Here is a 19318-nt window from a genome sequence, read left to right as displayed (position 1 = left end):
CAACATGTTATTTTCACCAAGGCTTGATTTTTTATCTTTGGAAAGCTCTATTTTTCCGTTAGCTTGTACTTTCCCTGCCACAAAAAATAAAAGAACATTTTTTCAATACTGCTGACAATTATCCGTACTGAATAATGTTATATGTTTTTGAACAAAGATAAGCTGACAAAAGCAATCTTTGTGCAAAAAATAAATCAAAATAAATTATAGAATGAACAACACAAAAAAAAAAAACAGATACAAAGAAAAAATTAAAAGTTTAAATGTTGTTATCAATATATTGAACGAATAAATGTACAAAGAATTATATTGTTGAAAACAAATAAATAAACAGGAGAAGCGAGTTTTCAGATGGCATTAGTTACAACTTTCAAAAATTGTTGCATAAAAGTCAAAGGATAAAAAAAGAGATAACATACTTAAATTATACTAGAAAACTCTACAAATCGGTTATCTTTTATTTTGTTCTAAACTAATATCTTAGATCTTGCTCAATCTACTTTCGTATACCAGTTTCTAATATACTTACAACATGGCTTTATGAATCAATGTTTATGTTATCCTGGCTTCATTTGAAATTACAAGTTACTGGGGTTAATCATAAACTTCATTGCTCAAAACACTTAGAATATTTAACTATTTAGTCACATATACTTATAAAAAATTCGGGAAACATGGAAAGCTACTTGTTTGTGTTCAAATTGTCATACTCTAAACTTGGCCTTGTCTGGCTTCAATTATTTCCATGCAAGACCATAAGACATATAGCATATGTAGACTGAGAAAGCATCGTTTGTTTGGTGGCCATGGGTTAAACTAGTGCATTTGTTAATTCTCAACATATTTGTTCTTTTTCAATAGCATAAATGAAAACCAATTGATCGATTAATTCTAATAACTGAACTAATGCATTAATGAAACAAATCATGTTGGGTTATATTAGATATTCAAATTTGCAATATTATTTTTATTGATTCAGTTGTAACTGCTTATAATAATTTATAAAATGTGTCTTAGACATAGTAATGTGTCTGTCGATCTGTATCCAATAACATTCTACTGGAATGCCAAACAAGTCAAATGAAATAAAAAAAATAGCAGAATTTGACATTGTTAAATACGATTCCAAATCATATTCCGAAAACACCGAAGATGATGTTTTCGGAATGCTAGAATTTTTTATGGTTTGTTTCTTTGTTTGTTGGGGTTTAACGTCCGAGCAGCAATATTTCAGCTATATTCAGACGATGAACATGAAATGGACGATAAAATGAACATGAAATGAAAAAAAAAAAGGATGGGACACAAGGACAATAGGGTCGACAAATTTTGATTGCCACTGGAAAAAGGGGGGATGGGTAAGGTCGGGCAATTTAGCCTCCTGTGGCGGAGTGCAAAGGTTCCTACTCCTATCGAATACCACAGCAGGGTTCTTTAACGTGCAAGGAACGTGACATCTTTCCCAACACGGTGCACCACTATGGTTTGCGGTCAGGTTTTCCGTATTATAGCCTGACAACCCCAGCATGTAACACGCCAGGGATACCCCATTCCACCACCTGGGGCACACATCTCAGTTGCTCTGTGGGCAGAGCGCCTAGCCCCCGGCTAGGTTTCTGAGCACTATTTAGTCGCCTTATACGACAAACTTAGCGCTGCTGCAGGCCTATTCTTTTAACACCCGGACCTGCACGGGGCGAATTTTTTATGGACAACAAACTTTTCTACTGTGGTTAACGCAGTTTTCAATAGATGGTCGGAATTACAATGGGAACAAATTGTGCTCTGCTACACGATGACATATTCCTTTACTTTTATGTGACTGATTTTATAGCTGACCTAATCCAAAACAAGGAACATAGTTTAGCGAGATCCTTTGACCATATTTCCGCTATATAGATGACGTAGTGTCCTAAAACAATCATAGTTTTGTAGATTTTATACATCGCATCTACGTCCAAAAACTTGAATTAAAGAACACTATAGACACTATGAAGTCAATCTCATATCTTGACCTACACTTAGAGATCGATGGCAAATGAAATACCATGACTAAACCATACGACAAACCGATGACTTTCATTTTGTATTGTCAACTTCCCTTTCATCTGTGACAGGTGAAAAGAATAGGTCTGCAGCAGCGCTAAGCTTGTCGTAAAAGGCGACTAAATAGTACTCAGAACCCTAGCCGGGGGCTAGGGCGCTCTGCCGAGAAATAAACTGGGAAGTGTGCCCCAGGTGGTGGAATGGGGTACCCCCGGCGTGTTACATGCTGGGGTTGTCAGGCTATAATACGGAAAACCTGACCGCAAACCATAGTGGTGCATCGTGTTGGGAAAGATGCCACGTTCCTCGCACGTTAAAGAACCCTACTGTGGTATTCTCTCGGAGTAGGAACCATAGGGCTCGGCCACAGGAGGCTAAATTTCCCTACCTTGCCCATCCCCCTTTTTCCAGTGGCAATCAAAATTTGTCGACCCTGTTGTCCTTGTGACCCATCCTTTTTTTTTCGTTTCAGGTTCATTCTATCATCCATTTCATGCTCATTGTCTGAATATAGCTGAAATATTGCTGATCGGACGTTAAACCCCAACAAACAAACAAACATCGTTCATGATTTACCCATTGCATCCAAAATTTTCAAGTATAAAAGGCTATTGTAGAAGCTCGAGATTGAGGACTTCGAGGCTAAACCACCTGATTGTTTTTTTTAGAAAAAACTCTCCATTCAAATATGGTCCTTCCAGTCACGTGGTTACGGGATATTTGTCCATCATCGAAAACGAATCTCTGCGTAATATCATTTCTTAAGGTGACAAGTACCGTGAACCACGCTGCATAAATTGGAATTATAACTTTTAAGTTCTTATGGATGCCGGAGAGGACTACGCAAGAAAATGGATCAAACGAGAACAAGAAGACATTGATTCTCTATCAATATTAGTGGTTAAAGCCGTGAGGTCTTCAATTTTGAAACGAATGAATGTTTTAAGTGTGTCAATGAGTGCCAATACTACATCAGCTTTCAAAGACCCCTATGTAGCAAACACACTGTCTGCTACTGTGAAAGTACTTTAATTCGTGGATACCAACTTTTCTGGATTACGGAAAAAAAAACATATTCGTGGATTCTTGAATTCTTTTTTGGGTGTTGTGTATACACATCAATGGAAATCTTTTCGTTGGGAACCAAATTTCGTGTTTTGGCCTACTCACGAAAACCAAGAAAATTGGTACCCAACGAACAATTATAGTGCTTTCACAGTTTACATGACAAATATGTTGTCGTACAAGCAGACAAAGCCCAAAATAACATTGCTTTTGTCTGCAAAACGTTTTACACCCAATGTTTATTATCAGAGGTAGACGTAGAAAATAATAGCAGTTATAAGATCTAAACTGCTTCCACACTCTCCAACGATTGTGGAAAACCATGAATTTGTGCTATCCTCATTTGGTCTCTCTACCAAAGACGAGGATTGTGACTTGTCGCCTATGTACTGGATTCCTAAACTCAACAAGAATCCACACAAACAACGTTATATAACAGGATCTGCAAAATGTACCACTTAACCTCTTCCAAAACTTTTAACTACTATACTCACAGCTGACAAAGAGGGTATGCAGTCCTACCACACACTTGTTACTCCCGTAGTGGTATTAATTCAATGTGGATCCTAAAAAATTCGAAAGATCTTCGGAAGACTATCAGTTCAATGCTATTATCAAAATATAATAGCATTAAAACCTATGATTTTTCAACACTGTATACGTCTATTCCCCATGCTCAGTTGAAATCCCGACTCAAAAACATTATACATGGTACACCTAGATACAGGTATATAGTACTTGGTAGAGATTCCCCATACTTTGTAAGAAATACTACCAAATCATCTTCAGAAGAAGATGTCTACAAAGTGCTGGAATTTTTAATCGACAACATATTTGTCCAGTGTGGTGGACGCTTTTTTCAACAAACGGTCGGCATTCCAATGGGAACAAAATGTAAGGGTAAGAAAAACTATTGAATAAACTTTACGACAAACGTGATGACTTTTCACTCAGAATTGTCAACTTTCCTTTGATATGTGGCAACATCCCTTTAGCAGCTGCGTATGGAGTGTTCATATCACAACTCATACGTTATGCCATAGCTGACCGAAATTACGCAGACTTTTTGTATCGCTAGATTTCTGACCAGTAGGCTTCTAAAACAGGGTTATGTTCCTACAAGACTGAAGTCATCACAACAGTAGTGTTATGGTTGTCATCGTGAACTCGTCGATCGTTACGGTGCATCCATCTGCGCCATGAAACCTGATTTGTGCAACCTGTCATAGTTTTCCTTTTCCTCTTTCTACTACCCCGAACTTGACATTTTATGAGCAACTCGACGGGTGTTTCTAGAAAACAGAGGACGCTTACCCTACCAGTGCACCTGGTCCATACTCCGAGTTCATAGTGGAGTCCGAGTTGCTCATTAGCTTCTGTAACTTTGTATGTATTATTTTAGTAACTTCATGTTCTTTGTTGTATATGTCTGTTTTCCATGTCTGGTCTTTGTCCTTGGATTACGGATTACATTTTTTATTAGCGTTAAAACCTTGGTTCCCTTGATTACTCTTATACACTTTGTTTATTAAAACAAAAGAAATGAGGTGAACTTAAATCCAGAGGCGTTAAGAGCCTAATCGCTGGTATGAGTTACATTCTATTTTAATAATGGCGGCTATGTTTCTCACAGATAAAAAAATCCCATAAACGATTATGTGCAGAACATCTTAAGGAACAACCATAACAAGATTTATTGAATTTTGAACATTTGACCGAAGGTAAATCTCATAATGCTGGATAGTTTTATCCCTTGACAGAATTTGGCTTAACCTAAGGATATATGCAAACTTCTGTCTGACCCTTGTGTTCCATTTAAGTAATTGCAGCTGTTTTTCTTTATGCATAAAAAATCCCAACAACAGTTGTAGGCAGAATATCCTAAAGAGTTATATCAATTTGGTTTTAATTGGTCCAGTAGTGTCAGAATAGAATTTTTTTTCCAAATTGTACGAAAGGCCAGGTGAGCTTAACAGAATAAAAAGAACGAATCTGAAAATTTCCGTTGTTCTCACGAACATCTTCAGGCTCCTGATTTTAATGAATTTTGTAATTGTAATATTTTATCAAGTTCTTGGTGATTACAATTATGTTATGGAAATTTGTAACGAGTCACATTTGGAAACCCATGTAGCGTCTGTTTTTCCTGCAACAACTAGAAACCTATTTTAAGCTAATTGCTTATATGATTCGTATGATATACATACGTCTTTTTCCGCATGTTTACGAATGTAAAGTGAACTTTTTTTTATCTTTACGGATTGTTAAATCATAAAAAAGAACAGCGATACCTTATTTCTTACCGATTGTAGTAGTTCGAAACAAATATGCATTGTAACATGTGCAATCCTCTTCTGAAGGTATACAAGCGTTTTCATTCTTTGGTGTGTAAATAAACTTATAACCTTTGGTGTTATTACAGCTGCATCTAGCATCCTTAGAACCAGATCCACCGTCATATAGAAGCTGACCCTCTTCATTACACGCTGACTTTATATATATACAAGAACTACTTCCATTTGTCCAAAAATTAATTGGCTGAAACCGTTCAGTGGAACAGTCACTACTGTCTATATCATTTCGCCACATTAGTTTCATACCTGAAATAAAGCGGACTTATAACAAGAACATATTTAAATAGTACTGTAAAGTTGAAAAAGATATTACTTTCCGTAAATCTGTTCCTGAATGACAGCCTTTACCAGTTTCAACAAAAATGTTGTTTTCAATGTGTTAAAACGCCTAACGGATCTCTAGCTAATGCGCATGCACACAACTTAACTTGAAAGAGCTATCTTTTTAAACATCAAACAATATAGCTTTAGTCAGGCAGAACGTACATGGACGTAATTAGTTTGCCATTATGAATATATAGTTTTATTTTAACACTTATGACAAAAAGGGATCTTGACCTTGTCTTATAAAGACCAACAAAAGTCATTACCTTGCAATATAATGAGGGTAATCAAGTCGGTAGTAATATGGCTGACACGATTGAAAAACAATTTTGCAAAAGAAAACACTTAGGACAAAACAAAATCAATCATTTAAACAGGTGTCAAGGTGTACTGAAATTGATACAAGATATGCAATAAAAATGGGGTATTTTTAATTCCTTGTGGAGATTGCAGGGAACTTGACCAACAGCCAATAAACAATCTAAGTCAGTAGCAATGTCTGCCTAAGGATTGTAACACGATGTCACACGAAGAACTCACGAAATCGACATGTACATGTTTTGTTTTGTTTTGTTTTTGTTTTTGTTTTTTTTTTTTTTTTGGGGGGGGGGGGGGGGGCGTTTTTGTTGTTTTTTACTGTTTAGCCATAAAAGGGTTACATGATGATGAGCAGGTAACAAATAAGTTATGTGCACGAGCTCCCATTTTATGATGTTCTGTACGACCGGTCAAAGGCTAACTTAATTGCTCCGGTGATTTTACGAAACAAAGACGACAGTTAAACAATTTAAAAAAAATATCCTCACAATAGCCTGACGATTAGGAAATAAACTATTGATTGGAAACAAGAAATTGAACCCTCAAATAATCTTTTGACAGATTTTTGGGCATGCCAACAATTTTTTAATCACTCACAAAGTTACTTCTGGAGTATACAAAATCAACCAGTGTACATACAATGTCTCCATGAATGGCTCGATTATTTTACGATTAGATCTGAGCTTAAACATTTCCATCGCAATGTAAATCCATCATGGTGTCAACTTCGGGACAGTGAAACGCTAGAGACGAGGAAAGTGGTGAAAGCTTCACGTCATTTGCTAGTATCAAGTCATACAAGTCTGAAAATGGGCCTGACATCTTATATTAAAATTTTCACTGTCCACGTTGAAAAGACATAAAACACTTAAAACCACATGACATTGTCAAAGCATAAAACGATACTTAGTTTTAAGATAGGCATTTCAAAATGAAGCAATATTACACTTTTCAAATAAAGAAGCCGATAAACTTGGTTTTTACACATTATTTGATCTTTAAAACATGTTACATGTACATGTAGTACTCGTGCAAGATTACGCACTGTTAGTAGCAAGAGAAATAAAATCAAAGTCTGAAGCCTTCAAAGTCGTTAATCGTCAAATATTCACTGTCACTGATTTTTGCTATACTTTCAACATCCGAAATGGTACAAATACGCTATGCTCTAAGATCGCGTGACTTCCGCTAAAATCTTGGTTTCCTTGATATTATTGCGTAGTTTTTCGTAATGGCTGTATATAGATATCGGTGTCCTGATAACATACATACACACATCTTTTTATATAGCCTAGCTGGCCGAGTGGTCTAGGGCGCTGGACTTTGTGCAGGCGTTGTTGCTATAGATGTCACAGCGGTACGAGTTCGAGTCCCGCGGAAGGAAGGACCAAAAATTTGCATCGCATATTTGACAGTTCTAACATCGTTGGGAATTTTTCAGACCCTTTATAACGCATAAACATGTGTAATATGTGTTTTTAAAAAGGTACATGTACGTTGATATTGACCAGGGAACCAGTTTATGAACCAGATTAAGCAGCTGGTAATGCATATTCATAAATATCTGGGCGTGCTAATGTATATGACCTTTTTCAAACAGAAAAAAATAAATTTGCATACCTCTATTTGTCGACTTGAACATCATAATTCAACCAGTAATTTTTATACATAATGGTTGAATTGGTTATTTGAATATGAATAACAGTGGTACATTGTACATGTGTGAATTTTATTAAAAATGATGGGGAAGATCATCTACGAATGGTGTGATGCCATGTACGGACTGATAATGATATGATAAGGGTCATTCATCTACTCTTAAAAAACTGAACTTAAAGCTGCATTAGCTGTCACTTTCGCAAATTTCTGTGTTTTGAATTATTTCTACTAAATTGAACTTTTCCTGTAAAATTTCATTTAATATTCACACATAAAATGCATAAAATATGTGTCTATATATTTATTGTCTTGCAAGGCAAAAAAATCGATCTAGATAAATTCGTATGCATCTGACTTCTGGTGACCTTACCCCGCGCATATGCTGTAAGGGTCGCGTTTTTAAAAAACAAATCTGGTTGCAAAGCCAAAGTGGCATCCAATAGCAGGAAGACTGACGGACTGAAGCCGTAAAAAAGTTTGAATATATTACGCAATGATCCTTTTGAAATATAATGTGGCTCAAATATGATCATTATTTATTTGAAAACTAATCCAGAAATTGATGAAAAGAAATGAAAACAAGACACGTGCTTACCTGTGCATCCGTTAAATCGCCGACCACTAAACGGCAGTGACTTATTGTTTTTACTGTGTTTTTTCTTATTATTTTTATACTTATCATTATTTTAATTCTCCTGTCATAAAAATTGTTCGAAGTGCCCGCCCTTTTTCTAAAAAATGGTTTCTCCGATTTAGATGAAACCTTTTTACAAACTTAGAAGGATAATGAACTCGGAAAAGAAAATTCCAGATGTTTCTTTTCAAAATGGAGGCCGGACTAATGGTACCCATTTTTTACAACAGTTTATCTCATACATCTCAAAAACTGCTGATTAGAAGTTTCCAAATTTGGTATATACATGTATAAATGTATATTAAGCACAATGGTAAAAACAAATAAAAAAAAATCGCGTGCGTCTCGGTCGCCATTTACAGAATGGCCGTGAACGCGGTTGAAAATTAAAATTTGCCCGATTTTAATGAAAAATGATATCTAGGTTCTTTGAGCCGTCCAAATTAATAATCTGCGATTTAATCGGCAATTTGAGCTTCGTATGGGCCTCCCAAGCGGTCGAAAATTTTAATTTGTCCGATTTTGATGAACATTAATATCTAGGTTCTTAAAGTCATCCCGATTAAGAATCTGCGGCTCAGTCGATAATTTAACTACGTATCGATTAGATGTTGAAATTTGCTATCCAGGATCTTTTGGCTGCCTCGATTAGTAATAAGCAGTTCAACATGTTTCTCAAAAGACAGACCAGGAAACGGGAGGCGACTTCTACACATTTCGTGGAAATGTAAATTTTAATTGTAATTTTTTTACTAAGGTTAAAATTTTCAAACCAATGTGAATGTCCTGTCGGCAATCTCCGAAAGTAATGGCGAAAAATAATAAGATCAGAGCTATCGACCTTCTCTGATTAAAAAAACCGTTGTTGTCACAATATTCTGTAGCTATCATCGACATTTATTGCTTCAATTGAAAAACTACAAACGTATTTCATTGAATCAGAAAAATTCAGTAGAATCAAAACTGATCAAATTTGGTAGCCGATGCAGTTTTAACTTTAAGTTCAGATATAAAACATCATCCATCAAACTAATTTCAGACTTTCTGAGCTTTATTGGTCATGTTTTCGCATAAAATAGCAATTGCAGAGGTATGAATTGTCAAGAAAATATTTTTTATACATATAAAGTTATTAAGATACTAAATAATTCCCGCGGTACGCAGTATAGCGGGAATTTATTGTCCTATCGGTATATAGAATGTCCTAGGCGTATGAATTTTTGGCGGTAAAAATTGTAGTGGTAAATATAAGGGTTTGTTTGTTGGGGTTTGACGTCCGAGCAGCAATATTTCAGCTATATTCAGACTATGAACATGAAATTGATGATAAAATGAACATGAAATGATGATGAAATGAAAAAGGGATGGGACACAAGGACAATGGGGTCGACAATTTTTGATTGCCACTGGAAATAGGGAGAGGTGGGCAGGGTCGGGCAATTTAGCCTCCTGTGGCGGAGCCCTATGGTTCCTACTCCGGGAGAATACCACAGTAGTGTTCTTTAACGTGTGAGGAACGTGGCATCTTTCCCAACACGGTGCACCACTATGGTTTGCGGTCAGGTTTTCCGTATTATAGCCTGACAACCCCAGCATGTAACACGCCAGGGGTACCCCATTCCACCATCTGGGGCACACATCCCAGTTGTTCTGTGGGCAGAGCGCCCTAGCCCCCGGCTAGGGTTCTGAGCACTATTTAGTCGCCGTGGTAAATATAAAGGAGCTATATGACTAATTCTAGACCCGCTTTCGTACTGTGTACATCTAATTTTTTCATTGGCATAAGAATGCTCAATTTAGCTGGATTGTTGGTCTTTATACATATGTTATGGCATGGCTATATGTAAACGTAATCGTATTTGGATTGTTTTGTTTAAATTAATTTTATAGGCGTAGTCTTCGAACTAAACTTTCTCAGTCGTCTTAAAATTTGTGTGTTAGATTGAGCATTTTTTATATGCTCAAGTGAGGTCCTACACTTAAGTTTCGCTTGGCACTGGCATTAACAAAAGGACACAGGTTTCCAGAAAAAAAATAATAACTGGTTTTTCCTGGTCGGCCACGAAACATGGCTTTGTTTGTTTTTGTTTTTGATGACAAGAGTATAGAGAATGTTTGTATATAATTATATGTTATAAATTTGCTTTGTAATTTTGAATTGAAAGCGGCAGCTCAGAAAAGATACGTACAGCAAGCTAGTCAGCAAAATTAAGCTTGTAGTTGAGTTATTTGTTCTATGAAATATAGTACGGGTTCAGGGTATATTAGTATAGAGAAGACGTGTACTACTTTTACCTACCCTTTTGAATAACCTTTGGTTCCAGGCATTTTTCAACAAATGATTTAGCAAATGAGTCGTACAGACACGTGTAGTTCACATAAAACATACATTTCTGTCGAGATCTAAGATTCCATTGAGCAGGAGAAGGACATACAAATTCATATGATTCCTCTGTATAAATTAGACTCCACTGCAATGAAATTAAAAAAGAAACAGGTTCACCATAAAAAAACCACATATCTTTGTAACATACAATATAGCTATAATAGTATTAGTCTTAATGAAAAAAACAAACATTGTGAATTCTATATAACTACTACCAATTGTGCGCCCCATATGTCAATTTTCACTTTATTTACTTTTAAATGTTCTAATGCAGACCAACCCGATATATTCAAAGATTCGCGTTCTGGTTTTCACTTGTCGGGTTCACATGTACTCCATACCCCGCCTTTCCAACCTCGCTTTAAAAGCGGGGAATATACAGTAACCGTGCTGCTAACCCTTAGTCGTTCGTCCGTTTTCCTTTATTCCACTCGGCCCTTTGCACCCTTTTATACCTCCGCAAACAAAGTTGGGGGTACAATGGAATCACCTTGTCTGCATGTCTGTCAATCAGTCTCTCTCTCTACATGTCTGGTAAGCGCAACACCTCCTAAACCGCACACTAGGTTTCATATAGATGTATTTTAAGAGGAAGGCTGGGTACCATTTGTAGATGTGCATGAAGGAATATACTAATTAATGTCGGATTACTCCAAAGATAGATGTCCAGCAAGCGTTTTACGTTTAAGCCGTTTGATGCTGAAGCATTCTCTAAGTGCGCTTGATTGCAGTATTTCTAGTTTGTACCAGTTTTCTATGCAACTAAATGTATTTAATTATGACAGCCACTTGATATTTTGATAGAAGCTGTGTATATGTATGCCTTATCGTGAGATACGATTTCAGACTGAAGAACAACTAATTTTCTGTTTGACGATTTCTTTTTATATTTCGACCATTTGGGTTACAAACTTGTTGTAGCAGTTTTTTGTGCAACTGCATTTCACGTTCACATGCTAATTTATTTAGTTTTGCCACCTTGTGGTTTTCTTGTTCTGAATGAAGCGACATTCACCTTTTGAACCTTTAGATTTTAATTTTTAAAAATCTAAAACATTTTCTTTGCAACTTCTTAAAAAAATTACAACTCACCTGGAATGAAAACGTAACTTTTTGTTTGGTAAATTCGGCCAATTGGACACCGACCACCATATAATTAATATCTATCTTGATCCCCGTGCAGGTCCGGGTGTTTAAAAGAATAGGCCTGCAGCAGCGCTAAGCTTGTCGTAAAAGGCGACAAATTGTTCTCAGAAACCTAGCCGGGGGTTAGGCGCTCTGCCCACAAAGCAACTGGGATGTGTGCCCCAGGTGGTGGAATGGGGTACCCCTGGCATGTTACATGCTGGGGTTGTCTGGCTATAATACGGAAAACCTGACCGCAAACCATAGTGGTGCACCGTGTTGGGAAAGATGCCACGTTCCTCGCACGTTAAAGAACCCTGCTGTGGTATTCGATAGGAGTAGGAACCTTTGCGCTCCGCCACAGGAGGCTAAATTGCCCGACCTTACCCATCCCCCTTTTTCTAGTGGCAATCAAAATTTGTCGACCCTGTTGTCCTTGTGACCCATCCTTTTTTTTATCATTTCATGTTCATTTGATCATCCATTTCATGTTCATTGTCTGAATATAGCTGAAATATTGCTGCTCGGACGTTAAACCCCAACAAACAAACAAACAAACAAGATAAAGATATATTGTTTAAACTTGTTTTTTTTATTCCAGATAAGTAGTATTTTTTAAATTAAAATTTGAATGTTAAACAGTTGTGAGAAAATTTATATTTAGATATTTTTCAAGCGTTTTAACTTGCAGTTGATTACTGATCTAAATAGAATCTCCTTATTAGCGAATGTCAATTAGTTGTTATTTGTGTTTGTGTATCAATGTGAATGTTTACTTTACTTTTGTGTGTTTAGTTATAACAATTTATTCGATCATCGTTTCAATAACTTACTCTCAAAACAAACTGTCACGGTTCGTGTGCATTTATTGGCAACACGTTTTAGCTTTGATCTAAGAATCATCTCTTATTTTGAAAACAGCCACAAGGTTACATTTCATTTATAGAAATGTATGTAACCGTAAATTTGGCAGTTAAAGGTTATATTAAGCGAATAAGCTGTACTTGTGTAATACTATTCAGTAGCTAAATACCAGCGAAGATTATTGAGCATAACTTGAATTTCACTTACACTACGCACAGTGCATTTATTCACTTACCTTTTTCCGAAGATTAAATCTTCGTTATATATGTTTTGTGTAGTTATGTCTTTTTAGAAACAGTTTCAATTTAACCTTTATCTAGAATCGTTAATCATGTTTATACATTGTGGTTTCTATGGCAACCGTGTAAGTAACATGTAGTAAAAGTAGAAACAATTTCAATTTAACCTTTATCTAAAATCGTTAATCATGTTTATACATTGTGGTTTCTATGGCAACCGTGTAAGTAACATGTAGTAAAAGTAGCCCCTTGTTTAAAGAAATAAATCACGGAAACTCCATTTTATCATTGTTTTACCATGAGCTAGTCATTTATGTTTCATTGTTTTACCCCGAGCGATAATTAAGTCCCCAATTTAGCCTATTACATGTATGAGACATTGTCACATTGCTTTGATTCACTTTATAGTGTACAACGGCCGCCATACCATCAACATATATTTTAATAAAGTATACAAGTGTGGACACAGACTGGTATTGCCCGAGGGACAAGTATGGACGCAGACTGGTATTGCCCAAAGAGCAAATTTAAAAATACAAACGTTTTAATATTGATTTGTTGTGACATGCATCAATAATTTGATCTTCTATCCTACATTATAACACCTAGATGAACTGTCCCGTACTACTATGCATCGTGTACTAAGTTACAACCCTAGATAAATCCTGCGAGGAAGAATGACCCGGCCAGCGAAAGCTATATTTTTTATATAGCCTAGCTGGTCGAGTGGTCTAGGGCGCTGGACTTCGTGCAGGCGGTGCTGCCATAAATATCACAGCGGTACGACAGGGGCGTAGCTGTCTTGAAATAATATGCACGCAGGGTCGGGAAGCGACCCTGCCCACCTCGAAGAGGTGACCTTACGGCAGGGGGTCTGGGGGCCGCTTATGGCCCCTAGAAGCTCTAGGGTAAATAGCACAAAATCCTGCATTCTCGCCATTTTCTGGGACTAAAAAGTACTGCTGGAATAACCATTTTTAAAAGAAATTTCTCTATTTTTGAAGGACAGTGAGATTGACGGAAAATGTAATTACTTTAGAATGTTACCAAAAGTCTTCAGGGCCCTATATAAGAAGAAGACTATCTCAAAGTACAAATAAAGTTTCTAAGCGTGATTAATAAGACATACGCTAATTTTGTAATTTTATTAGATATTACTTGGTTTATTAGAACTGTCCAAATCCCGCTCTTGTGTCTCGGCGGAAAGAAACTTCTCCATCACTATGTCTAAATTTACCGTGTAGATGCATCAACGCAAGTGCTACATGCTAATCTGTCATTGTTTATCGTAGATCGTACGTAAGTCTTCAGTCTTCCAAGTACGCTTAACGATCCTTGTAAGCATTATACAAAAGATTGTCTCAATGGATGGATACAGGGCAGGATCAACTGTGTCTAGTGTTTCAAAAAGTGTATTGGGCATCTGGTTCCGGGGCGTTATTGACCAGCTTGTACGCCAACGGGCGGTCTTTCTCTTAAATTCATCGAAGTCACAAGTAAGGTCCATTCGATAGGATCTCGATTAATGTCATAATTTGCTCATCTATAAGCTTGTTTACACACAAGATATTGAGCATAAAAGCAATTTTCGGATTTGATAGAACGAGACTCTAATTCCATGATCATATGATCGATAAACGGGTAGTACAAAGAAACTTTCCAGTACTGTTTCGGTGTTTTTGCAGGGTGATTCGCCCTTGTAGTTTGCCGTGTACATCCCCTTGGCATACCCTCAACTATGTCCAGCGGTTCAGACATATCCAGAGCCGTCTGATACAATGCGTCCCAATCTGTGTTATCCGTACGTTCTCCACGTAATAGCTCAATGACGGTTTTGCTCTCTCTTTTGTTGCCTCTGCCAAAATTTCGACAAGTAGACGGTGCTCTGCAAAATATGCTCCGACACAACAAGAGCAATCACAAATTCGAACCTTGATATCAATGCCAAGTATTGACCTGCCTTATCATCTCCTAGGCCTTGTAGGTTTTCCAGTGCATGAACGAACACTGGAAAGATGTCTTGAAAGTAGAGTGCGTCGGCCCGACTCGTCCAACGTGTGTCGCATAGTGTGCGAAATTTGGTTCGTTTGTCCATGTTGTTTTTTTGTAGCTACATCTGCATCCAGTTCTTCGTAAAATGCTTGAAGTTTCCTCGACGGATATTCGAATGCAACCGTCGTAGACCTGTGCTCTCATTTTCATAATATCGATACCAGCATTGTTAAGAGTTCGAATCAAGAGTTAGACCAAATGTTCACCGGTAGTACTCTTTGTCGTTACAAAGTCAAGAAAATCTTCCTTGATCGATATTTTATGATCGATATCGTCCCTTACGAAGTAGCGGAGACAGACTGAAACCTGTTCACGAGTAGATGTATCGGTTGTTTCATCTGCGATTAATGTAAAAACAAACTAACTTTTGTTGCAACTTTCGACTATCCATGTGCGAATTTATCTCCAATAATGTTGATAACTTCATTTTTGATATCAGGCGATGTATACTTAGCCCTACTACTACTATTCTGTAAATGGTCTGTCAGAATATTATTGCCGCGTGCCTTAGCATGTGAGATGGCCATGAAATTACTAAGCTCGGGTGTATGTCAGCGTATTACAATATTTTGCCTTCTGCAAAGCAACAAGAACTTGACAATTTTTTTGCACTTGAGCCTTCTTAAACTATGATAGCTTATGAATGATGGCTTCATCAGCGGAATCTTGCGAATTTATTCGTACGGAGTCATCTGCCATTGCCTGGTATTTGAAGTGATGTGATCCAACTCTGGTATGGCGCTTTACAAAGCAAGACAAATTCGACCAATCTAGCTGTTACTTATTAAGGAATAATTTAATTCTCTTTCGCTGCTATTCGGCCAAAAATTACGCGCGGTTAAGAGTAAAGTAATAGCTGCTGCAAGATGTACATTTAAATAAAAAGATTGGAAATCATGCCGACCCAAATGTTTCTTTACTTTCAAAACATAAAATATAGTTGCATGTGAACGGCTTTTCTTAATAAATATTGATCGAACACTCTCGTAGCCAAAACGTGGAAGATATTGAGCTTCATGTATATTTTTCTCGATATCCATTTTACAGTAGTGGATAAGCAATTGGTGCTTTCAATGTTATGGGCACAGGCTAGAACAAACAGACAGACGGATGTTTTTGTCATTTACTTTTTAGTTTAGTTTGTTGGACTGCGGCCATAATTCACAAGCGTTTTTGGATTTTTCAGCTCCAGCTTGGTGATTTACCACGTTTTGAAATACAATTCTATTTTGTTTGTTAGACATTTCAGAGAAGCAAAATGTGTGTGACGGACAGACGGGACAAAAAGATGTCTCACTGGTACAAAGCGGTAAAAAACATAATTGAAATGACATATTCTTATATTACTTTTACATTGTACATTGGAAATCAACTCAATGAATATATAAAAAAGTCTACCTTGGTGAGAAAACAATATTGTTCACATCTTTCCATTCTGTTAGTAATATCATCTTTACCTCGGTCAAATTTAACTGGGAGTCTTGTAGATTTGAAATATCTGGGTAAGGTGGCTCAGGGACAACAGCTTTGCTAAATGATGCAGCCGCTACAGAGCACTTATGTATGATGAATGGAATTGCAATGTTGCAGAATATACATCATCAAGAAGAGATTGATAGAATTTTTTTTCTCCGATGTGCACGCGCGTGTTGGCGTATGGGGATCTACGCGCCTGCTGGGAATTTTCAGACCTACATATATATACCAAAAGAACTTTAAGGCTAAATCCATCGGTACTACTGACTCACACTTCAAAATCAATATTTCAACTAAATCTTGTTTCAAACAATTGTATCTATTTCTAAATAATCACATATATTTGTAGCCTGAAAATTGTTTCCTTTGACAAAATTTCATCCGAATAAAATATATCAAGAGGCACCGACAATATCATCTGGTTTCAGAACCAACATAACATAGATGAACATTCAGCACTTCACAACACTATCATTAACTTTTATTCAGAATCTTTATTTGCATATATATAGACAGTTAATGGAAGAGGTTGGAATTCCATTCTTTCATACCCCAAACCAAGTCAGAAAAAAGCTTGTCAGACAATCTCTAGCACTACTGGCCTAAAAATGCTTCCGATCACCCTACTGACCCTCCTTCAGACCCCCTACCCCAATTTTTTTTATTTAGAATTTTGAAGACAAAAAAAATGTAAAAATTCTGTCGATTGTCATTCAGAAAAAAGAAAAAAATTGAAAACACACATGCCATGAGTGTGATGGGGGTGGGTGGTCGACATGTTGTTTGTGTTCATGTATGGACTTTTGTCGTTATCTTACCTGCAGAAAGAAAATCAAATGAAATTTGCTGTTTAACCTGTAAAATATTAAGTATTTATTGAATATTAGGCAAATCAATGTAGTATTCAATTTGTTAGTCTTCTCAAGTATGAATGATTGCTAAAATAATTTATCCCTACGTTTGACAACTGAAAACGAAACTAGAATATAAATGATGAATCAGTGTCTTAATTTCTTGGGTCATTATTGTATATTTATAACAAAAGTAAAGTATAAAGAAAGTACACTTACATTGACATTTCTTTTCCATATATGCATTTCCAACAACTTAAAGAAACCTTAAATATCAGTAAACGTACGCTTCCGGTACAATAATCGAGCTGTTTTTATTTTGACAGGTATGAATTTGTCTTTCCATTATTTATCTTTGTGCACAGTGAAGCGATATAACCAATTGAATTGTGTATTTAAGGTATTTAAAATCTGCTGAATCCTTACAAGTGTAACTTTTTTTATCACATAAAACCTGTCTTGATTAGCTTATGAGTATCTTTTATCTTCATTATTCTTCTATTGTAGAGGAATAAATAGTAATTAATGCAGTTTGACCGTTATGTTCTATTTTTAATAAAGACGGCCGTGTTGTTGTGCAAGATACCCTAAGGAACAATTATGCAAACTTGTAAAAAAATTTGTCTAATGGTTTCAGAGAGGAAGATTTTTAAAGCTGTACACGTGAAAAACGACGAAACAAAGATGTTTCAAGGGCCACTGGGCGATAAGTCATTTTGAAAATTTCGCCATAGATCCGTTTCCTGATGTTGAGCAATATTACTCTTCATCAGAATTTTGCTAAATTCAACGTTGTTTTAGGTTATATGCAAAAAAATGTATGTCTCTTATGTTCAATTTTTCGAAACAGCGACCACGTTTTCGACATTTCCGAAATTTCAAACGGACGGGTCATTTTATGCAGAGTACGCTAAGGAACAATCTAAGTGAGTTTCATTTAATTCTAAAAAAGCTTCAGAGATGAAGAACATTTTCACCAAAATTTAGCCCCGTGCAGGTCCGGGTGTTAAAAGAATAGGCCTGCAGCAGCGCTAAGCTTGTCGTAAAAGGCGACTAAATAGTGCTCAGAAACCTAGCCGGGGGCTAGGCGCTCTGCCCACAGAGCAACTGGGACATGTGCCCTAGGTGGTGGAATGGGGTACCCCTGGCGTGTTACATGCTGGGGTTGTCAGGCTATAATACGGAAAACCTGACCGCAAACCATAGTGGTGCACCGTGTTGGGAAAGACGCCACGTTCCTCGCACGTTCAAGAACCCTGCTGTGGTATTCGATAGGAGTAGGAACCTTTGCGCTCCGCCACAGGAGGCTAAATTGCCCGACTTTACCAATCTCCCCTTTTTCCAGTGGCAATCAAAATTTGTCGACCCTATTATCCTTGTGTCCCATCCTTTTTTTTTCATTTCATGTTCATTTTATCATACATTTCATGTTCATCGTCTGAATATAGCTGAAATATTGCTGCTCGGACGTTAAACCCCAACAAACAAACAAACAAACACCAAAATTTGACCACAGATAAATCTCATCATGCTGAACAATTAAATTCTGTCAGAACTTTGTTCAACGTTACGATTTTGGAAATATATGCGCAAAACTGTTTTTAGTAACGGCGGCCATGTTTTCAACGGATCAAAAATCGAAGCAAACTATTTGTACAGGATATCATAACAAACAATCGTGCCAAGTTTCATCCAAATGCACTCAGTGGTTTTAGAGGAGAAGATTTTTGAAAGTAATAATATAAGTAGTATACTAGGAGTTCTAACCTTAGTATTTCTCGGGTGGAGCACCCCAATGCACATGCGCATGACGTCACATCCGGTGATCACAGACCGGAAGTCAAACACTGGGTAGCCGTATACGTAGAAGCCAATTCGAGAGGACAATACTACGACCCGACGGGAAGACCACCCTTTCAACAGGC

General features: G+C 36.9%; 1 protein-coding gene across 3 annotated transcripts in view; it reads right to left on the bottom strand.

The window, feature by feature from the left end:
* Positions 1-17744, bottom strand: part of LOC148609079 (uncharacterized) — a 31008-nt gene extending 13264 nt beyond the window's left edge. For 2 of the 3 annotated variants that reach the window (XM_088540656.1, XM_088540657.1), the window contains exons 1-5: positions 17613-17744; positions 17361-17397; positions 10700-10871; positions 5415-5711; positions 2-74 (exon numbers count right to left, since the gene is read on the bottom strand). In XM_088540656.1, coding sequence (XP_088396782.1) covers positions 2-74; positions 5415-5711; positions 10700-10871; positions 17361-17397; positions 17613-17620 — 587 coding nt within the window. In that variant the 5' untranslated portion in view covers positions 17621-17744. The remainder of the gene's footprint in view (position 1; positions 75-5414; positions 5712-10699; positions 10872-17360; positions 17398-17612) is intronic. The other variant, XM_088540658.1, reaches the window with a different exon arrangement.
* Between the last annotated feature and the right edge of the window lie 1574 nt (positions 17745-19318).

This window comes from Perna viridis, chromosome 8, assembly GCF_037379345.1.
Source record: "Perna viridis isolate PV_CMFRI_1.1 ecotype Kerala chromosome 8, ASM3737934v1, whole genome shotgun sequence".
Lineage (NCBI taxonomy): Eukaryota > Metazoa > Mollusca > Bivalvia > Mytilida > Mytilidae > Perna > Perna viridis.
Note: the sequence above shows the minus strand (reverse complement) of the source record. Positions and strands in the feature narration are given on the sequence as shown.